This window comes from Oryctolagus cuniculus, chromosome 17 (genome assembly GCF_964237555.1).
Source record: "Oryctolagus cuniculus chromosome 17, mOryCun1.1, whole genome shotgun sequence".
NCBI lineage: Eukaryota > Metazoa > Chordata > Mammalia > Lagomorpha > Leporidae > Oryctolagus > Oryctolagus cuniculus.
Window position 1 is genome coordinate 61,117,988 of NC_091448.1, and position 22,695 is coordinate 61,140,682.

General features: G+C 43.2%; 2 protein-coding genes across 47 annotated transcripts in view; one reads left to right on the top strand and one right to left on the bottom strand.

Annotated features, from left to right (window-relative positions):
* The window catches only part of LOC103347106 (uncharacterized), a 619,502-nt gene that overhangs the window by 355,221 nt on the left and 241,586 nt on the right, over positions 1-22,695 (top strand). For 35 of the 45 annotated variants that reach the window (XR_011383700.1, XR_011383690.1, XR_011383692.1 and 32 more), the window contains 3 exons: positions 4,404-4,606; positions 5,558-5,697; positions 8,347-8,386. The exons of 9 other annotated variants lie outside the window; for them this stretch is intronic. The gene's annotated coding sequence lies outside the window, so the exon portion shown is untranslated. The remainder of the gene's footprint in view (positions 1-4,403; positions 4,607-5,557; positions 5,698-8,346; positions 8,387-22,695) is intronic. One more of the 45 variants, XM_070061490.1, reaches the window with a different exon arrangement.
* Positions 1-22,695, bottom strand: part of LOC127489621 (uncharacterized) — a 265,586-nt gene that overhangs the window by 6,664 nt on the left and 236,227 nt on the right. The window contains exons 1-2 of one of the 2 annotated variants that reach the window (XM_070061513.1): positions 5,746-6,082; positions 4,409-4,543 (exon numbers count right to left, since the gene is read on the bottom strand). The exons of the other annotated variant lie outside the window; for it this stretch is intronic. Coding sequence (XP_069917614.1) covers positions 4,409-4,543; positions 5,746-5,875 — 265 coding nt within the window. The 5' untranslated portion in view covers positions 5,876-6,082. Of the gene's footprint in view, positions 1-4,408; positions 4,544-5,745; positions 6,083-22,695 lie in introns of those variants that run through there. 2 annotated transcript variants of the gene reach the window in all.

The following is a 22,695-nucleotide window of genomic DNA, read 5'->3' on the forward strand; positions in this document are numbered from 1 at the left end:
TGCAGAATCATGAAGCAAGACCCCTACCTTACACCTTACACAAAAATCCACTCAACATGGATTAAAGACCTAAATCTACGACCTGACACCATCAAGTTACTAGAGAACATTGGAGAAACCCTTCAAGATATTGGCACAGGCAAAGAATTTCTGGAAAAGACCCGGGAGGCACAGGCAGTCAAAGCCAAAATCAACTATTGGGATTGCATCAAATTGAGAAGTTTCTGTACTGCAAAAGAAACAGTCAGGAGAGTGAAGAGACAACCGACAGAATGGGGAAAAATATTTGCAAACTATGCAACAGATAAAGGGTTAATAACCAGAATCTACAAAGAGATCAAGAAACTCCACAAAAACAAAACCAACAACCCACTTAAGAGATGGGCCAAGGATTTCAATAGACATTTTTCAAAAGAGGAAATCCAAATGGCCAACAGGCACATGAAAAAATGTTCAAGGTCATTAGCAATCAGGGAAATGCAAATCAAAACCACAATGAGGTTTCACCTCACCCCGGTTAGAATGGCTCACATTCAGAAATCTACCAACAACAGATGCTGGCGAGGATGTGGGGAAAAAGGGACACTAACCCACTGTTGGTGGGAATGCAAACTGGTCAAGCCACTATGGAAGTCAGTCTGGAGATTCCTCAGAAACCTGAAGATAACCCTACCGTTCGACCCAGCCATCCCACTCCTTGGAATTTACCCAAAGGAATTTAAATTGGCAAACAAAAAAGCGGTCTGCAGCCTAATGTTTATTGCAGCTCAATTCACAATAGCTAAGACCTGGAACCAACCTAAATGCCCATCAACGGTAGACTGGATAAAGAAATTATGGGATATGTACTCTTTAGAATACTATACCGCAGTAAGAAACAACGAAATCCAGTCATTTGCAACAAAATGGAGGAATCTGGAACACATCATGCTGAGTGAAGTAAGCCAGTCCCAAAGGGACAAATACCATATGTTCTCCCTGATCGGTGACAACTGACTGAACACCAAAAAGGAAACCTCCTGAAGTGAAATGGACACTATGAGAAATGGTGACTTGATCAGCATAGCCCTGACTGTTAATGGACAACTTAATACATTATCCCTCTTAGTAGTTTTTTTGTCTGTTCTACTTAATATGACTGGTTTAATTCTGTAATTATCACACAGTTATTCTTAAGTGTTGAAAATTAACTGAAATGTGATCCCTGTTAAACATAAGAGTGGGAATAAGAGAGGGAAGAGATGTATAATTTGGGACATGCTCAAGCTGACTTGAACCAAATGGTAGAGTTGGAAACATACCAGGGGATTCCAGTTCAATCCCATCATGGTGGCATGTGCCAATGCCATCTCACTATTCCAAGTGATCAATTTCAGTTCACAATTGATCATAATGAAAGGACTAAGAGTCAAAGGGAGCACATAAACAAGTCTAGTACCTGCTAACACTAACCGATGGAATAAATAAAGGGGAGAGTGATCCAACATGGGAAGTGAGATACTCAGCAGACTCATAGAATGGCAGATGTCCTAAATAGCACTCTGGACTCAGAATCAGCCCTAAAGGCACTCGGATCTGGCTGAAAAGCCCATGAGAGTATTTCAGGCATGGAAAGCCAAGACACTCTGGCAAAATATCTCTGTGAGTGAGATCCCAGTGGAAAGAACAGGTCATCAAAGAAGGAGGTACCTTTCTCTGAAGGGAGGAGAGAACCTCCACTTTGAATATGACCGTGTCTAAACAAGATAAGAGTCGGAGAACTCAGAGGGCTTCCATAGCCTTGGAAACTCATGACTGGAGCATAGGGAGATTACTGATGCCATAGACAGGAGTGTCAATTGGTAAAGTCAACAACAGGAGTCACTGTGCACTTACTCCTCATGTAGGATCTCTGTCCTTAATGTGCTGTGCATTGAGATTTAATGCTATAACGAGTACTCAAACAATATATTTCACTTTGTGTTTCTATGGGGGTGCAAACTGTTGAAATCTTCACTTAATGCATACTAAACTGATCCTCTGTAAAAAAAAAAAAAAAGAAATTATCAATTCCCAACTTGACTCTCACTGGGATTAAACATGACAATAGGTCTGATCTGATTTCATCATCATTTAAAAAAAATCATCTATTATTTTTCACTTTATGTTTCTGTGTGGGAGCAAACTGTTGAAATCCTTACTTAATGTATACTAAGCTGATCTTCTGTATATTAAGATAATCGAAAATGAATCCTCATGTGAATGGAAGGGGAGAGGGAGTGGGAAAGGGGAGGGTTGTGGGTGGGAGGGACGGTATGGGGGGGAAGCCATTGTAATCCATAAGTCGTACTTTGGAAATTTATATTCATTAAATAAAAGTTAAAAAAAAAAAGAAATGATGGGGGTAGAAATCCAGGTGCTATGGTAGCCACACAGGAGGCCCAGGATTTCCAGGAAACCAGCAGAAGCCGGGAAGGGACAGGAAAGATCAGTCCTGATGGGTTTCTGTGGGAGGGTGACTATGCATAAACCTAGATTTCTGACACCCAATCTCCAGACCTGTGGGAAAATAAAATATCATGTACTTCAAACTGACCACCAACCAGGCACTTGATTATGGCAGCCCGAGAAAATTACTATCCCTCAACTAACTATTTTGATTGGTGTGTAGAGACATTTCAGCCATGAGGGAAACACATTCTTCTCAGGTTCATATCAAGTCTCCAAGGCAGATCAAAGTATGAGCTCTGTCACACAACTGCTCACTTAAAGTAATGTATGTCACACAGCTTGTGCCACTAGGCAACTATGGTAATACAATAGAGTTCAATCAATGCAATGAAGATTACTTGGCAAATTTCGCAAGAACTATGGAAGCTAAATAGCATACTCTCCAAAACAAATGGGTCAAAGAAGACTGTATAGACATTTTAAACTATTTTGAACAAAGCAAATAAAAACCCCTTTTGCAACTTTGGGTTGCAATGAAGCAGTGCTCAGAAGGAAAATGGAGCCCTTGAGAGAAATGCTTTCGAAAACGGTGATGATCTAAAATCAATAAGGGATTCTTAAAGCCTAGAAAAGTAGGTTGTAAGTAGAAAAGTAGGTTGTAAGTAGAAAAGCAATCTGATGTAAATTAGATAAAAAATGAAAAAATAGCAATTTTCTCAGAAATGGATGTAACAGGAAATAGGAAATGGGCCAAATAAAACAAAAAATCAAAAAATAGTTTTTGAAAAAAATCCATAAGATTGTGAAACCTCCACCTGTCTAAGCACAAGGCAAAAAGAGAAGAAATAATGTCTGGTACTGCAAATGAGAAGGGAATCCTCACCTTTCATGGCATGGACAGGAAAAGGAAAAGAAAAAAGTACTTTACATACTGTATGCCCACAAGTAGGTTCAACGAAGCCTGAAATTCCTTCAGAGTCAGAAACTACCCAAACTAACCCATGGGCCCGAGCCTTTGAAGAGAACTTTACAGCTACAAAAGGCGAAAGAAGGTGTCAGGGCCATGTGGATTCATTGGTGAACTCCAGTCAGTTTTACCAAGAAAAATGTCATCCCCATCCAAGCAAGGGGCCATAGTCCTAGGTGTTTACCCAATTAATTTAAAAAACTTTGTCCCCACAGAACCCTGCCACATGACTGTTTCTGGTGGCTTTCTTCCTGATTGCTTAAATTGGAAACCAGGACCAAGAACATTGGCCCATCTATCCAAGGGGGTATAACTCAGTGATGAAAATCATTGAGCAATCAAGCCACAAAAAGGAGCAGGAGAGTTCTTATGTATGTTACCAAATCTAATTCCAACTCTAGGAAACTGAAAAAGAATGACTAAACAGATATTTAAAATGACCAGTTCTAGGGTCATGTTCTGGGGTCATTCAAGGGTTCTGGAAACATGGATAAAGATGAATAACTCCTAGGACTGTACCACCAGAACCAACCTTAGTGCAGACTTGGGAGTTGAGTCAATGATAACATTTCTTTATTGGTTAAGTCTCCATAACAAATGTACCCTACTAATGGAAGTGTCATCAGAAAAAGGAAAGTGGGAGTCCAGTATGAGAACTTTAGGAGCTATCTGTTCAGTTTTCCTTTTTTATCTCCAGTTGTTAATATTGGTGTGAAATCTGGAGGCACTCTCTCAGTAAGATGTCCATTTCAGCCATGTTGGACAATTGGGCAAACGTCTGAATAGTAGCTTAGATGTTACTACTAACAGTGACCCCAAGTTTAAGTTGTTAACATGTCTTCCCTGTGTAGTGGTCACCCTGCTGATTGAGTTGACCAATTCTAATTTTGCAGTCATGGAATGAAAGATACAGATAGCATAGCTTTTTAAGAGTTTTGTCTTAACTATGAGGCCCTGAATAAAGCAGAATCTGATTGTTGAATGAGCTTCATGATTGAATTTGCAGAGTACCTTCAACTGATTCCTTTGTTGGGGGCATCCTGCTCTTTGGCAAGACATGGATTTTTCCGGCCTTCTGTGTGGAATGGACAGTCGATGTTCTTGACCTCCGACTTCCTTTTCGTCTAAAACTCTTTAGACAAGAACCTAGAACAGTATGACAATACAGACAGCTGTTGACATCCAACTGGCAGGAGACCACAGGGAAGTGTATGATCATTGCAGTTCCTCACTTTCTTCCCAGTTTTCCCATTCAATAGTGGATCAGGTTGTTGAAAGGAGTTTGTGTGGTTCTCTCAGTACTGAATTGGTTAATACGGGGGAGAGTCACTAGAACACAAGCCCAACCCCTCTCCCTGTCTCTCTTCTGTCACTCTGCTTGCTCTTCTACTTTTCCACGATGATGGGACACAACATGGGACCCTTGATATGGGCACCTGATCTTTGACTGCTAGACTTGAGAATCCTGAGCTTGAGGGTCTTCTTTCTTTATAATTTACTCTGTCTCAGATGAATTTTTTAATGCCACAGAAAAGTTAATATCTGTCCTTCAGAGAAAGTGGCTGAGCAGTCTCAAATCCCTGTCTGAAAAAGGCAATGTCTGTACCAGCTCTGCGTTTGCACCTTCATGCCCATGACCTTTCTCACCAAAACCCAGTCCCTAGGAACTCTTCATCTCTCGCTAGACCCTGCAGGGACAGCATACACAATTCCCTCTCCCATTGGTGAGGTTCATCCTTCGCCAGGCTTGCCCCATCCAACCCATGATTCTGCCTGAGGACCATCAGGCAGGCCCCCTTCTCTCAGTCTTCAGATGTCTGCCCCACTGACCAATGGCACTGTCCCTCCTCCCCATTTCCCTGTAACCCCCAAACAGCGGGGTTCATGTGTTTATCCACCCCACCCTGAAATCCCAGTTTCTTCCAATGTGACAAAAAGATATCTGGGTTCAGACTGTTCTTACAGTCTTGGTCTCAGATGGCGGCCTCTACAGAGAGAAGAGATTGACTTGAAAGTGCCTTTTTGTGTGATGTCTGTGTTGTGTTTGGTCTTAATTTTTCCTAACTGATGAGGGTAGTGTGAGTTTCTTTCCTGTCATCATTCTCTGGATAAGGTGCAAACAAACTTGACATTGGAAATAATGTGTTTCTCTAAATTTAGGAAAGATTTTGAAACAACAAACTTAACAGAAGCATCAAAAGTAGAAACTGAATAATACGGATGACCAACTATCTTTATAAATCTGTAGACAGCCTGGAATGGGGAAATGACAGTCCATGAGGAGAGTGATTAAGCAGAAGGTAAGTGGCCGGTGGAGAAGCAGCATTGTGGAGGTCAGTGTGGCCTACCTGCTGGACAGCAGTTGAGATTTCCCATCGCGGACCACTCTGGATAGGACGATACACACGTTCCCACCGCACTCAAGTTTGAACCTTTCAGCTCAAGAGAGTGACAGTTGGAATGGCAGGATGATGTCATTCACCTTGTTACCCTGGCGACAGGACACCATGGAATTTTCAAAGTGAGCCATGCCACAGTGTAGGTGCTGCTGTACTGCTGTCTACACACATATTTTTCAGTGTCCAAGCGTGGTCATTTTAGAGTCCAAGTTTTGTTTCCAAAACTGACTGCAAGACCCACACATTCTCATTCCCTCCTTGTGAAGTAAGTTGAGTGACTTAAGAGGATCTGTTTCCAATATAGTTGAGGTAACAGTTTGAATGAGAGGCATGACCTAGCACTGTACAGCATCATGTCATCTGCAAACATGGATATTTGGTTTCATCTTCTGTGACATTTGAAGCTCATTGTTTCTTCAATTCTGTAATTGCTCATGCTAATACTTTCTAATTTTTAAGATATATTTATTTATTTGAAAGGCAGAGTTACAGAGAGGCAGAGGCAGAGAGAGAGTGAGGGAGAGATAGGTCTTACATCCGCTGGTTCACTCCCCAGATGGCGGCAACTGCCAGATCTGTGCCGATCGAAGCCAGGAGCCAGGAGCTTCCTCCAGGTCTCCCACACAGGTGCAGGAACCCAGGGACTTGGGCCACCTTCCACTGCTTTCCCAGGCCATAGCAGAGAGCTAGATCAGAAGAGGAGCATCCAGGACAGAAACTGGCACCCATAAGGGATACTGGCACTACAGGCAGTGGCTTTACTCACTACGCCACAGCACAGCCCTCCCCTCCCCCATGCTCATACTTTCAACACTATATCAAGTATGAGTGGTAAAAATTGGACATCCTTGTCTTGTTCTGGATCTGCTTTCAAGTGTTCTGAATTCAGGGTGATCCTGATTGCCAGTTTGTCATATACATACATGCACACACATGTAGCTGTATCATTTTGAGATATGCTGCTTGTAGAACTAATTTGTTGAGGGTTTTTATAGAGATGGGATGCTGAATCATGATTTCTCTGCATCTATCGAGATGATCATATGGTGTTTTCAGTCTGCTACTGTGACTTATATTTATGGGTTTGTGAATGTTGAAGCACACTTGCACCTCTGGGGTAAATGCTAGTTGATCATGGTTATGATCTTTTTGATGTAGTGTTGGATTCAGTTTGCTAATCTTTTGTTGAGAATTTCTACATCTGTGTGTATCAGGAATATTGGTCTATAGTTTACTTTTTATGTTATGTCTTTGTTTGGTTTTGGTATCAGAGTTACACTGGCCTTGTAAAAAGAATTCAGCAGAATTCTTTCATTTTCAGTGTTTTGGAATAATTTGCAAAGTATTGGAGTTAGTTCCTGTCTAAATGTTCTGTAGAATTTAGTTGTGAAGACATCAGGTCCTGGACCTTTCTTTGACAGGAGACTTTAGGTACTGCTTCAATCGCATTGTTATGGTTTTCTATATCTTCTTGAAGTAATATTGGCAGATAGCGTGCATCTAGGAATTCATCTATCTCTTCAAGGTTTTCTAAGTTGATAGCACAAAGTCATTCACAGGAGTCACTTGTAATTCTTTGTGTTTCTGTGGTATCATTTTTCATCTCTAATTTTATTTATTTTAGGTTTTTTCTCTGTTTTCTTTGTTAGTTGGCTAAAGATTTACCTGTTTTGCTTATTTTTCAAAAACCATCTTTTCCTTTTTTTTTATTTTAAGAGTTGTTAGTTTTGTTTGAGTTTCATTAATTTCTGCTCTGATTCTCTTGATTTCTCACCTCCTACTAATTTTGGATATGGTTTTTCTTGCTTTTCCAAGTCTTTAACATGAATATTAGATAATTTATTTGAGATCTTTCCATTTTAAGGGAAGCTTGTTGTTGTAAACCTTTCTCGGAATACTGCATTGGCTGTCCTCAGATTTTGATATGCTTTGTTGATATTCTCATTTGTTTCAAGAGTTTTTATTTCTACTTTAATTTCTTCCATGATCCATTAGTCATTCAGTAGCATGTTGTTTAATTTCCATGTATTTGCAGATTTTCTATTGTTACAATTAATATTTTTAAAGATTTATTTATTTATTTGAAAATCAGAATTACACAGAGGAGAAGCGGCAGGGGGTGGGGTGCTTCCATTCGCTGGTTCACTCACCAATTAGCCACAATAGCTGGAGCTATGCTGATTCGAAGGCAGGATCCAGGAGTTCCCTCCAGGTTTCCCACATGGGTGCAGAGTCCCAAGGACTTGGACCATCTTCTACTGCTTTCCCATGCCATAGCAGAGAGCTGGATTGGAAGTGGAGCAGCCGGGTCTTGAACTGGCACCCTTACAGAATGCCAGTACTGCAGGCGGCGGCTTTACCGACTATGCCACAATGCTGGCCCCTCCAATTCTTACATTTTCAGCTTATATGTATATTTATCTGTGAATTGAGTGTAAACAGCATAAAGTTGGATCATGTACATTTATCCATTCAGGGGGATAAACAATTTATCCATTCAGGAAGTAGACATCTCTGTAAATAATGATGGTACCAATTCTTTCCTCCTAGGATGTTGAAGCTTCCCAGATGCAAGGATACAGCTACACAGGTAAAGGAAGATTAACTAGTTCATAGAATTTATGAGTATTTAAATAGTTACATGTCTTACAGGTTCACTCACTTTTGTTCATACTTCCCTAAGCGACATAGGTAAGGGTTTTCCAGTAGGGTTCTTTCGCTATGGACACAGTACAGGTCCCACTTCCTACTGAGGAACCATGGATGGGATGAAGTTGTAGGGGCCCTTGGATGATAGAAGCCCTTACTGACAGCCTCCATCGATGTAAAACTGGCTCTGGGCCTTGTGCATGGTGATTTGCGTCCATGGCTTCCTCCAGTGGTTGTGACAGTACTCGTCACCCCACAGTGGAGGGCCCTGTGTCAGTCACACCTCGTGCGTACCTTTGGGAAGGCCCAGCACTTGCCCTCTGACCCAGCGATGCGGGTCTGTGTTGTGTCACATTTTCCATAAGGTGTGGGATCTGGGTGTGTGCATTGTGTGTCAGGATCTGTGAAACAGCTCCAGGGAAATTTGAGTGGGGCTGCCCCATAGATACGGTTGAGAAAAACATTGGCATTTTCATGCTCACTTTGCAAATAATAAAGAGGTAGAATTGGCCGGCACCGCAGCTCACTAGGCTAATCCTCCGCCTTGCAGTGCCGGTACACCAGGTTCTAGTCCCGGTCGGGGCGCCGGATTCTGTCCCGGTTGCCCCTCTTCCAGGCCAGCTCTCTGCTGTGGCCCGGGAGTGCAGTGGAGGATGGCCCAAGTGCTTGGGCCCTGCACCCCATGGGAGACCAGGAGAAGCAACTGACTCCTGCCATCGGATCAGCGTGGTGCGCCTGCCGCAGTACACCAGCTGTGGCGGCCACTGGAGCATGAACCAAAGGCAAAGGAAGATCTTTCATCTGTCTCTCTCTCTCTCACTGTCCACTCTGCCTGTCAAAAAGTAAAAGAAGAGGTAGAATTGTCCTCTTACGTTTATTTTATTCCTTTACTCTGTGTTTCATAATTTTGGATGTAGTTTTGCACGTATATTGCTAGATGTGTAACTCCTTTATTTTTCAGTGTCTAGTAAATGCTATTTGGTAACCTGTAAATGGCAATTGTTCTTCGCTGGTATAATGTAGGTGCATAGACATCTATATCCGACGGTGTCTTTGCTTCTTTTTGTCTCCATCTGCTGTCGTGCACAGGATGCCTAACTAATCCCCATCTATGAAAACCACTGGCAGTGACTCAGTCAGTAGTCCAGCAGGGGGCAGCAGAGAAGAAGTCAACGGTTCTGAGCATCCTGCAGTGTGGACAAACGGCCAGCAGGTGGCGCCCCAAAGCGCCTTGGCTGCCCTGAGCCTGGCAGCACACATGTGCATTTCCCACTGTTGTCTGGCTGCCTCTGTCCGGGAAAGTGCACCCCGGGCTACTTCTGTTGCAACCGGAGGAGGCACCGCTGCACCTTCAGGGAGACTTGAAGCCACGTTCACAAAGAGGAAAAGGCTCCCGATGTGACACGGGTGCTTGAAGAGGGAGGTTCCTGGGAAGCAGCACCTGAGACGCCCTCGTTTTCCAGGACGTTCTCTGCTGGGGTCTTTACTTCCTCACTTAATGTCTTAGCTAAGTTTACTTTACAAAAATATCTGTCCTTGAGGAGTATAATGGATGCCGTCAGGTCAGACTGGAGTTTTTGTGGATTTAGTATTGCTTAGGGGAGACTCAGAGAGGGACAGATGTCTACACAGCAGGAGAGAAACCAGAGAATCTGTCACACCCTGCAGTGTGGTCTGGGGAGAGGCCGCTTCTGTCAGAGCCTGAGGTGGAGGGACAATGGGAGCCCCGAGTGCCTGATGCTTTAATTTAAATTGTTCATTTCACCACCAAAGTTGAAATACCTGTGGGTATCTTTAAAACCAAGTGTCTTCCAACTAGAAGGGTACTGGAAGTTTAAATATACCAAACCAATTTATGATCTTAAAACATTCCTGCATGTAATTGAAGCTAGCTTTTAATTTTTTAAAAAAATTTAATTAGTTTTTATTAGATTCTATATGATTTGTAGGTACAGTTTTTTAAAAAAGATTTATTTATTTGAAATGTGGAGTTACAAAGAGGCAGTGGCAGAGAGAGAGAGAGGTCTTCCAACCTCTGGTTCACTCTCCAGATGGCCACAACGGCCAGAACTGCGCTGATCCAAAGCCAGGAGCCAGGAGCTTTCTTTGGGTCTCCAATGCAGGTGCAGGGGCCCAAGAACTTGGGCCATTTTCCACTGCTTTCCCAGGCCAAAGCAGGGAGCTGAATTAGAAGTAGAGCAGGGCCGGTGCCCCGGCTCACTGGGCTAATCCTCTGCCTGTGGCGCCAGCACCCCGGGTTCTAGTCCCGGTTGGGGCGCCGGATTCTGTCACGGTTGCTCCTCTTCCAATCCAGCACTCTGCTGTGGCCCAGAAGTGCAGTGGAGCATGTCCCAGGTCCTTAGGCCCTGCACCCGCATGAGAGACCAGGAGGAAGCACCTAGCTCCTGGCTTCGAATCGGCACAGCGTGCCAGCCATAACGTGCCAGCTGTAGCGGCTACTTTGGGGGTGAAGGAACGGAAAAAGGAAGACCTTTCTCTCTCTCTCTCTCCCTCTCTCTCTCTCTCTCTCTCTCTCTCTCTCACTGTCTAACTTTGCCTGTAAAAAAAAAGAAAAAAAAAAGTAGAGTAGCCAGGACTTGAACTGGCACCCATATGGCATGTCAGCACTACAGGTGGTGGCTTTAACCACTATGCCACAACGCTGGCCCCTGCAGATACAATTCTAAGAACAGAATACTATTCAATTCCTCCCTCCCTCCCTCCTCCTTTACCCGTTATACCCTTCTTTCTTCTTCTTTTTTTTTTTTTTAGTTTTTGAGGTAATATATTTTAAATTTACATTATAGTCTAAAAAGGCTTAATAAGTCACCAAATCAGAAGTTTAACAAGTAAAAAAAAAAAAAGAAAAAGACTGGAGTGTAGTGGTAAAGTGTAGCGGTAATATAGACAATGACTATAAACAATAATTGAATGGAAAAATGACCATATTTTAAAGTAATCACAAATTAGTAAAACTATAATAGTATAGCATTCTTAACCTAACATTCTTAACCATTGGTTTTATAAAGGTATAAACAAAGTTTCACACAACTATATTTGCAGCAGTAATGATACCCCTTCCTTCCTGCCTGCCTTCTTTCCTTCCTTCCTTCCTTCCTTCCTGCCTTCTTCTTTCTTCCTTCCTTCCTTCCTTCCTTCCTTCCTTCCTTCCTTCCTTCCTTCCTTCCTTCTTTCCTTCATATAAGGGAGAACATACAGTATTTGTCTTTCTGGGTCTGGCTTAATTTACTTAACATGTTGTCCTCCAGTTGTGTCCATTTTGCTGCAAATGGTAGAATTTTGTTCTTTGTTATAGCTGAATAATACTCCATGTTCTTTATTCTGTCATCTGTTGATAGATACCTTGGTTGATTCCAAATTTTGGCTTGTGAACAGTGCTCTATAAACGTGGTGGTGCAGGTATCTCTTTGATGCAGTGTGTTCATGGTTTTTGGGTATATACCCTATAGTGGGGTTGCTGAATCATATGGCAAGTCTATTTCTAGGTTTTTTTGTTTGTTTGTTTTTGATAGGCAGAGTGGACAGTGAGAGAGAGAAAGAGAGAAAGGTCTTCCTTTTCTATTGGTTGACCCCACAGTGCCCACAGCGGCCGGTGCGCTGTAGCCGGCGTACCACACTGATCCGAAGCCAGGAGCCAGATGCTTCTGGTCTCCAATGCAGGTGCAGGGCCCAAGGACCTGGGCCATCCTCCACTGCCTTCCCGGGCCACAGCAGAGAGCTGGATTGGAAGATGAGCAACCATGACAGAATCCGGCGCCCCAACCGGGACTAAACCCGGTGTGCCAGCTCTGCAGGCAGAGGATTAGCCTAGTGAGCCCTGGCGCCCGCCCTATTTCTAGTTTTTAAAGAAAACTCCACAGTGATTTCCATACTGGCTGCACTAATTTGCATTTCCTCCAACAGTGGTGTAAGTGTTCCCCTTTCTCCACATGCTCACCAGCATTTGTTACTCTCTGCATTTTGGGTTTTAGCCAATCTGACAGGGATGAGGTGATATCACAATATGGTTTTGATTTGCATTTCCCTGAAGGCTAGTGAAACTGATCATTGTTTCATACATTTGTTGAGGTTCCTTGCTCATTTCTTAAATGGGTTATTTGTTTTTTGTTGTTGAATTTTTTTAAAGATTTATTTATTTATTTGAAGGCAGAGTTACAGAGAGGGAAAGGCAGAGAGAACGAGACCAAGAGAGAGGTCTTCCATCTGCTGGTTCACTTCCTAGATGGCTGCAACAGCTGGAACTGCACTGATCTGAGGCCAGTAACCAGGAGCTTCTTGTTGGTCTCCCTTGTGAATACAAGGGCCCAAGGCTTTGGGCCATCTTCCACGGCTTTCCCAGGCCATAGCAGAGAGCTGGACCAGAAGTGGAGCAGCTAGGACTCAAACTGGTGCCCATATGGAGTACCTGCACTGTAGATGGCGGCTTTATCTGCCATGCCACAACTCTGGCCCTGTTGATGCATTTTTAAAGTTCCTGATATATCCAGGGTAATAATCCTTTGTCAGATAGTTTGCGAATATATTTTCCCATTATGTTGAAATTTACTTCATCCTGCTAGTGGTTATCTTTCTGTGCAGCAGCTTCTGAGTTTGATATAGTCCCATTTGTTTAGTTTTGCTTTTGTTGCCTGTGCTCTGGGGTGCTTGTCCAAGAAGTCATCCCCTATTTATGCCAATGTCTTGGAATGTTTTCTTCCAGTAACTTCATAGTCTCAGGTCTTAAATTTAGTCTTTAACCCATTTTTCATTGATCTTTGTATATTGTGAGAGGTATGAATCTGAGTTCATTCTACATTATCTATATACCTACATATATATATATATGTGTGTGTGTGTGTGTGTGTGTGTGTATATATATATATATATATATATATATATATATATATATATCCAGTTTTGACAGTAGCATTTGTTGAAGAGAATATCCTTAGTCTACTGTATGGTCTGAGTACTTTGTCAAAAATCAGTAGGCCAGGGGGCCAGGGCTAAGCCTTCACCTGTGGTGCCAATATCCCATATGGTTGCTGGTTCATGTCCCGGTTGCTTCTCTTCTGATTTGCTTTTTGCTATGTCCTGAGAAAGCAGTGGTAGATGGTCTAAGTGTTTGGACCCCTGCACCTGCAGGGGAGACCCAGACGAAGCTCCCAGTTCCTGGCTTTGAATCGGCCCAGCCTCAGCCATTGCGGCCATTTGTGGTTTGAATCCAGTGCATGCAAGAGCTTTCTCTCTCTCTCTCTCTCTGTCTATAACTTAACCTCTCAAATAAATAAATAAATAAAAATTTTAAAAAATCAGTTGGCTGTGTGTAAATGGGTTAATTTCTGGGCTCTCTATTCTGTTCCACTGACCCATGTATCGGTTTGTATATCAACACCAAGGTGTTTTCATTGCTATAGCTTTGTAGTGTGCTTTGAAGTCAGGCATTGTGATGCCTCCAGCTTGACTTGCCTTACTCAGGATTGCTTTGGCTATTTGGAGTCTTTTGTGATTCCATATGAATTTTAGTATTTTTTCTAATTCTGTAAAGAATGCCATTGGTATTTTGATAGGATTGCATTGAATCTGTAGATTGCTTTAGGTGGTATAGACATTTTAATGATACTGATTCTTCCAATCCATGAGCAAGGAATAGTTTTCCTTTTTTTGTGTTCTTGATGATTTCTTTCATCAATGTTTGATAATTTTCATTGTAGAGATCTTTCACTTCTTTGGTGAAATTTATTCCTAAGTATTTGATATTTTTATGGCTATTGTGAATAGGATTTCTTGCTTTCTTTTTCAATGAGCTCATCATTAGCCTAAAAAAAGTTACTGTTTTTGTCTGTTTTGTAACCTGTAACTTGACTGAATTGATTTGCCAATTCTAACAGGTTTTTGGTGGAGTGTTTAGGTATTTCCATGTGCAACATCACTCATTTGCAAACATGGATAATTTGACTTCCTCTTTTCCAGTTTTGATGCCCCTTACTTCTTTCTCCTCCCTAATTGCTCTTGCTAAAACTTCCAGTAGTATATTAAATAAGAGTGGTGAAAGCGGACATTTTTGTCTTGTTCCAGATCTCAGGGGAAGTACTTTTAGCTTTCTCCATTCAGTATGATCTTGGCTGTTGGTTTGTGATATATAGCCTTCCTAATTCGAGGAGTGTTCTTTCTATATATAAATTGTGGAGAGTTTTTTTTTTTATCACGAAGGGGTGTTGAATTTTATCAAATGCTTACTCTGCATCTATTGAAATGATCATATGTTTTTTCAAAAAAACCTTTTTTTAATTTTTTTGACAGGCAGAGTGAACAGTGAGAGAGGTAGAGACAGAGAGAAAGGTCTTCCTTTACCATTGGTTCACCCTCCAATGGCCGCTGTGCCCAGTGTGCTGCAGCCGACGCACTGCACTGATCCGAAGCCAGGAGCCAGGTGCTTCTCCTGGTCTCCCATGGGGTGCAGGGCCCAAGCACTTGGGCCATCCTCCGCTGCACTCCCTGGCCACAGCAGAGAGCTGGACAGGAAGAGGAGTGACCAGGACAGAATCCGGTGCCCCGACCAGGACTACAGCCCGATGTGCCGGCGCGGCAGGTGGAGGATTAGCCTAGTGAGCCATGGCGCTGGCCAAAAAATAAAAAAAAAAAGAAGAAGAAGAAATTTTTAAGATTTATTTCAAAGGTAGAGTTACAGACAGAGAGAGGGAAGAGGAGCAGTCGGGGTATGAGCTGGTGCCCATATGGGATGCCAGCAGCACAGGTGGAGGCTTCACCCACGATGCTACAGCGCAGGCCCCAACCACATGGTTTTTGTTCTTCATTCTATTGATGTGATTTATGACACCTACTGATTTGTGAATGTTCAAGCACACTTGCATTTCTTGGATAAATTCCACTGGATCATCATGTGTGATCTTTGTGATGTGGTTTTGGATTTAATTTGCTAATTTTTTTGAGAATCTGCGTCTGTGTTCATTGAGGATCTTGTTTGTAGGTTTCTTTCTTTTCATGTCATATCTTTGGTTTTGGTATCAAAGTGTTGCTGGACTCATAAAAAGAGTTTGGCAGAGTTCCATGCTGTTTCATATTTGGAATAATTTGAAAAGTATTGAAGTTACTTCCTCTTTGAATGTTTTGTAGAATCCAGCAGTAAAGCTATCAGGTCCCGGGCTTTTCCTTGATGTAAGACTTTTGGTTATTGCCCCAATCTCATTGCTTGTTCATTTAGATAGTGTATATCTTCCTGATTTAGTCTTTTTTTAAGATTTATTTCATTTATTTGAAAGAGTTTTAGAGAGATAGAAAGGTAGAGGGAGAGAGGGAAAGAGGGAGATAGAGAGGGAGGGAGAGAGGAAAGGAGGGAGGGAGAGAGGGAGAGAGGGAGAGAGGGAGAGAGAGAAGGAGAGGGAGAGGGAGAGGGAGAGAAAGAGATCTTTCATCTGCTGGTTCACTCCCCAAATGGCTGCAATGGCCGGAGCCAAGCCGAAGCCAGGAGCCAGCAGCTTCTTTTGGGTGCCCAAGGACTTGGACAATCCTCCACTGCTTTCCCAGGCAGATTTGCAGGAGACTGAATGGGAAATGGAGCAGCTGGGACTCAAAATTGTGCCCATATGGGATGCTGGCACTACAGGCCAGGGCTTTAACCTAATGTGTCACAGCGCCAGTCCTCCTGATTTAGTCTTAGTAGGTTATGTGTATCCAGGAGTTTATCCATTTCTTCCAGGTTTTCCAGTTTATTAGCATACAATTCTTCACAGTAATTTCTTGTAAGATTTTGCATTTCAGTGCTGTTGGTTGAAATACCTCCTTTTTCATCTCTAATTTTATTTATTTGAGTTTTCTCTCTTTCTTTGTTAGTGTGGCTAGAGGTTTATCTATTTTGTTTATCTTCTCAAAATGCTAACTTTTTCTTTTGTGGATTTTCAAAAACTTTCCAAATTTCCTTTATTTCTACTCTGATCCTTAATTATTTCTGACCTCCTGCTGATTTGGGGTTTGGTTTGTTTTTGTTTTTCTAAGTCTTCAAGATACATCATTCGATCTTTAATTTGAGGGATTTGTCTTTTTTTGATGTAAACACTTAATGCTGTAAACTTCCCTATTAATACTGCCTTTGCTGTGTCTCACAGGTTTTGATACGTTGTGTTCTCATTTTCATTTATTTCAAGAAAGTTTTTCATTTTAATTTCTTCGATGACCCATTGATCAATCAGTAGCATGTGTAATTTCCAAGTATTTATGAGTGTTCTATTGTTCTTGTTGTTGATTTCTAGTTTTATTACTTTCTGGTCTGAGAAATTACATGATATGATTTCAGTCTTTTCACATTTGCTGAGACTTATGTGTGGCCTAACATGGGGTCCTATCCTGGAGAATGTTCCGTGTGCTGATGAGAAGAACGTGTGTTCTGTAGCTATGGGTGAAATGTCCTGGACACGTCTGCTATGTCCACTTGCTCGATAGTCGGTTTCAACTCTGATGTATCTTTATTGATTTTCTGTCTGCATGATAGTCCTTTGGTGAGAGTGGGGTGTTGAAGGCACCCACTGTGATGTATTGGAGTCTGTCTCTTCCTTGAGGTCTAGTACTATTTGCTGTATATATCTGAGTGGTCTTGTGTTGGGTATACACATACTTCTGATTGTTATGTCTTCTTGCTGAATTGTATAAAAATATAGTGTCCTTTTTATCTCTTTTACAATTTTTAATTTAAAGTCTGTGTTACCTGATATCAGAATAGCTATGCCTGCTCAGTTTGGTTTCTAGTTGCCTAGTATATCTTTTTCCAACCCCTCACTTTCAGACTGTGTGTGTCTTGGTGAAGTAAGTTCTTGTAGGCAGCCTATAGTGGGGTCTTGATTCTTTATCCATGCAGCCGATCTAAGTCTTTTGGTTGGGGAATTTAATCCATTTATATTCAAGGGAAGTATTGATAGAAAAGAACTAAGACATTTATTTTGTTGATTGGACACTGATTCTACCTGCTCTGTTACTGTATTTGTGGGTGTCCTGTGTTTTCATGTTTATTTCTAATGCAGGAAGCCCTTCAGAATTTCTTGGAAGGCTGGTCTTGTAGTGGTGAACTCTCTCACTTTTTGCTTATCTGGAAAATGCCTTGTTTCTTTTTCACTTTTAAAGGATAGCTTTGCTGGGTATAATATTCTTGGTGAACTTTTTTTAAAGATTTTATTTATTTATTTATTTATTTATTTGAGAGAGTTACAGATAAAGGGAGAGACAGAGAGAGAGGGAGGGTCTTCCCTCTGCTGGTTCACTCCCCAAATGGCCACAATGGCAGGAACTGGTTTTCTTCCTTCTGGGTCTCCCACAAGGGTGCAGGGGCCCAAGGACTTGGGCCATCTTCCAGTGCTTTCCCAGGCCATAACAGAGAGCTGGATCAGAAATAGAGCAGCAGAGACTCGAACTGGCACCCATGTGGGATGCTGGTGCTGCAGGCAGAGGATTAACCCTCTGAGCCACAGTGCCAGCCCTGAACTTTTTTCTTTTAAGACCTTGAATATAGCCTCCCACTGTCTTCTGGCTTGTCAGGTTTCAGCTGAGAAGTTTGATGTTATCAGATTGTTTTTTCTTTATATGTAACTTGATTCTTTTCTCTGGCTGTCTTTAGAATTGCTCTCTTTGTCTTTAACTTTTGAAATTTGACTACAATTTGCCTTAGAGAAGATCTTCCTTGGTTGAGTCTACTTGGTGTTCTTTGAACTTCTTGCATCTGGATTACTGTGTCTCTTTAAAGACATGGGACATTTTCAACTATTACTTCATTTAGCAGATTCTCAACACATTTCTCCTTTTTGTATCTTTCAGGAATACCTAACATATTTAGTCAGTTAATGGTATCCCATATTTCACATAGACTTTCTTCATTCCTTTTAATTATTTTCTCCTTATTTTTGTCTGACTGCTTTATTTCAAGTTTTGTCCTCGAGGTCAGAAATTCTTTTCTCTACCTGGTCTATTTTGCTGTTAATGCTCTCAGTCAAGTTTTTTATTTCATTGAATGAAAATTTCATTTCCAAAATTTCTGTTTGGTACTTTTAAAAATTTTTATTTATTTATTTGAGAGGCAGAGTTACAGTTAGAAAGAGAGGAAGACAGAAAAATCTGTCATCTGTTAACTCACTCCCCAAATGGCTGCCACGGCCAGAGCTGAGCCAATCCAAAGCCAGGAACCAGGAGCTTCTTCTGGTCTCCCACAGGGTGAGGGGCCCAAGCACAGGGTCATCTTCCACGACTTTCCCAGGCCATACCAGAGAGCTGGATTGGAAGAGGAGCAGCTGGGACATGAACTGGCACCTTTATGGGTGTTGGTACAGCAGATGGAGGCTTAGCCTGTTGGGTTCTTCTTAATGAGTTCTACATCATTAGAAATATTTTCATTCATGTCACTCATTGATTTTCTCATTTCTTTAGTCTGTCTGTCTATAATGTTCTCTTGTATCTGACTGAATTTCCTTACCATCATTATTTTGAATTCTGTATCTGTCATTTCATAGATTTCCTTCAGTTCAGGATCTAATTCTGCAGGATTATTGTATTATTTTGGAGGCATTATGCTACCTTGCTTCTTCATGCCTCCTGTGTTCCTAGGTTGACCTCTGCACATCTTGTGTACTTGTCCCTTCCTCTTTATGGAGTAATTTTTATAGGAAAAGGGTTTATGCTTTAGCTGGAATGCAGGGTATCACTTGACTTGTACCTTTGTCTTTGGTTCTAGGTGTGCCTGGGAATGTAGTCTCAGTGATTTCTTTGACTTAATCAGTGTCAGTGTATCTGCAGGTGATACAGTGGTTTCGTATGCTACAGTTTGTAGGGTTGTGAGTGTGCCTTTAGATGAATATGGATTTTCTAGCATGTGTGTCTTTGGTCCACGACGAGTTTGGCATCAGTCTTCCTGGTGATGATGATAGCTAGGGCCTTGTTCTTTGTGCTGAGGAAGGAAAGGGGAGAGTTAGGCTTGAGGTGAGGACTCGGATCCCTGCTGCTGGTTGGATGATGTAGGCCAACCTTGGACCCCATGTCTGTATCCCTATCCCAGGGCCTAGATGGCTTCACCTCTGTAATGAGTGAGATGATCTCTGAACTTTGCCTTCTTCTTCCAGCCCTCAGATTCCCATCACTGTGCCTAAGAAGTGTCACCTTGTTCCTCCATAGGTAGCCACTGGGTCAATGTGTGCAACTCATTGTTTTCCATCACACATGTTTCCCTTCCTCTATTTTGTCTCATAATTCTTGTCCATTTCCTTTGTCCTTGTCATCTTCTACCAATCATATTATTCTCTGATATGGGAGCTCTGGGGGCCAAGATAAAGATATACTGCCACCTGGGGCTGGCATTGTGGTGCAGCAGGTTGAAGCGCCACGTGTGGGGACCCCTCCATGGGATCACTGGTTGGTGTCCCTGCTCCTCCACTTCTGATCCAGCTTCCTGCTAAAGTGCCTCAGAAAGCAGTGTAGGATGTCTCGTGCTTGGGCCCTGCCAGCTGTTTGGGAGACTCTGATGGAGTTTTGGACTCCTGATTTGGCCTGGCCCAACCTGCTCATTGAGGTTCTATGGGGACTGAGCCAGTGGATGGAAGTTTTCTGTTTTTCCCACTCTGTATATGACTCTTCCTTTCAAGTAGGTAAATAAATGTTTAAAAAATGTATTGCCATGCACAGCAATACATCTATAGATCACTTACATGGGGAACAAGTGTCATGGACGCTTGTTGGGCCTTGGAAAGGTAATGAGGACCAACCCCATATGTCTGGGGTAACCTCATGGAGTTTGGAAATATTGAATCATCACAAGAATCCCATGTTTCCTGATCCAGTTGAAAAGATGACCCGAAGAGGAGAGGAAATTTAATTTGTTCAAATTCTGGTAGTCGGCCAAGGAGGCAACAGGGTGTCCACAGCCATATCAATAAATGGGACTTGCTAGGGTTTCACTGAGCAGTGGGAGGACTGGGAAGTAGGACATTGGCAGGCCTGAGGACAGGGAATGTGCTAGGCATGACTGGAGGGGGAACAGGCTGTGTTTGAAGCAGTGCATCTGAGGGGAACAGTGATGCCCAGTCCAGCTGCCCAGAGGCCCTCCACTGAGTCCAGTGCATTCCAGGAGATGAGATCAGCAGCACCGCATGTGTGTCCAGCCCAGGATCCCCTAACACACATCCTCTGGGCAGCCTGTACAGCTATGCAGTGTCTCCAGTAGGATCTGGATAATGGCCTGTCACACAGTCTACTCCAAACACTAGACTTGGATGAGATGTGGAAGCCAAGATGAACCCAGAGTAATGCTTGGCCCTCACAACTCTAAGATGCTGGGGCCTCCCCAGTCAGCCCAGAGCAAGTATTCTTTAACTCAACTGACCCTGGGTGTGTGTGTGGGGGGGTGCTCTTCTTCCTTCTGCCCTGAGCTGAGGATGAAGCAAGGAGCCCTTACTGAGACACAATGGCAGCACCTTGCTCTTTGACCTTAACCTTGTAAGAAAGAAATTTCTGTTCCTGATTAATTACAGAGTCTCAGGTATTACGCTGTGGCCAGAAATGGACGAAGACAATGGTCAGTGCAAAACCCAGACATCTCTTGTGTTCAATTCGAAGGTAGTGCTGTCCTGTCACAATGCAGTGGATTTGATCTTTGCAATGGAAAAGCCAGGGGTGGTCAGTATTAAAGAAAATGTAAAGTTTTAAATAGTAAAGCAAGAAATGATAGTTAAAAATTTCTATTGCTCCAATCCCATGGGCATAAAACCTCTTCCTACTCTATAATTAATATAAAAAAGAACAAATCAGATGTCTACATACAATGTCTTTTTTCCTCCTGAGTTCCTATGTCCTCTCAGAGTCCAAAGCAGTGGGTAACCCAAGCATTGCCCTAATTTGACCCTCTGGTCTTTGTGGGTGTTGCTCCTACCTGAAGAGGCTTCATCCTCACTGTTATAGTCGGAAATGCTCTGCAAGACTCAATCTTGAGAGACACAAACACAGACAGTAAGTGTTCACAGAGAGTCTCTTCCTCCCTGGATTGCTCAGCATGACCCTGCCCCTTCTCTGTGCTCTCAGCCCCTTCCTGGGCTCTGTGGACCTGACCTTCAGGCAGACATTGACCACAGCTTCAAGCCTTCCAGGGAGGGAGAGGAGCTGACGGCAGCACCTTTCAACGTCTCCCTTGCCCTGGTGCACTGCATGAGGATGCCTCCAGCCTGCATCTGAAACCCCCAATCCCAGCTGTGATGTGCACACTCTTGGATGAGCTGAGGAGTGGGCTGTCCAGGCTGAGAGAGCCTTCTGTGAGAGCTGCAGCTAATGGGGCAGGAGGAGCACTTTCTTCAGGAGCTCATGCTCCTTCCGCCTGACTGGTCAGAGCCTGCACAGGTAACTGACCTGGCATGGGCTCCAACAGGCTCACAAGGTGAGGAGCGAGCCTTTCCAGCCCTGTGCTAGATCCCAGACCAGGGACCCTAGGAGGACAGCCAAGAGCCAGGCTGGGGCATGGCAACATCAGAAAGACAGAGCAGGCCTGGCCAGCCTTCCTGTGCACCACAGTGGGAGAACTCGAAGACTTCCCAGTGCTGCTAAACCACAGAAGTCTTTGGGTCACACAGAGGAGCAGCAAGGGCACATGGACCCCATCACTGCTCTGAGCTGGCCCTGTGCTGGAGCTTATGCCGCTCCCAACCTGTCCTGTTACTGCAGTGTGCTGCAGGTGTAATGGCCCCTCCAGTTTCCCTGTTTCTGCCTGCACATTGAGGTGACTTCCAGAATCCTGTTCCCTGTTCAGGCCCCAAAGGATCAGACCTGGGATCCTCTCTGTATCTGGCCTGAACCTGAAATCCATCTCTGCCGAGTCACATCCTGCCCTTCTGGGCAGAGAGGTGGAGACCTGCCTCCTCTGACCCTCCCCAAGTTCTCCTGGTGGCATTGCCAGCATGACACTGGAAGATGGAAGCCACTGACAATGGAAGGGCCTCCTCTTACCAGGGCATTAGGGAGCCATCAGAGAGTGCTCAAGCCAGGATCAAGGATGTGTTGCTCGTTTTCACTCAGATGGGGACTCCTCCTTCTGTTTGCCCAGGTGATGCTGCTGTACTGATTCTCCTGGTCATTAAGTCATGGGATGCCTGCTGCCTGCCAGGGCCTGGACATCCTAGTGCCTTCCTTCTCCTCTGCTAGGGACCAGCCACGGCTGTGCTCTGCTCCTTCTCATAGAGTTCACAGGAAGCTGCCCCTGATGTGCCCTAGACT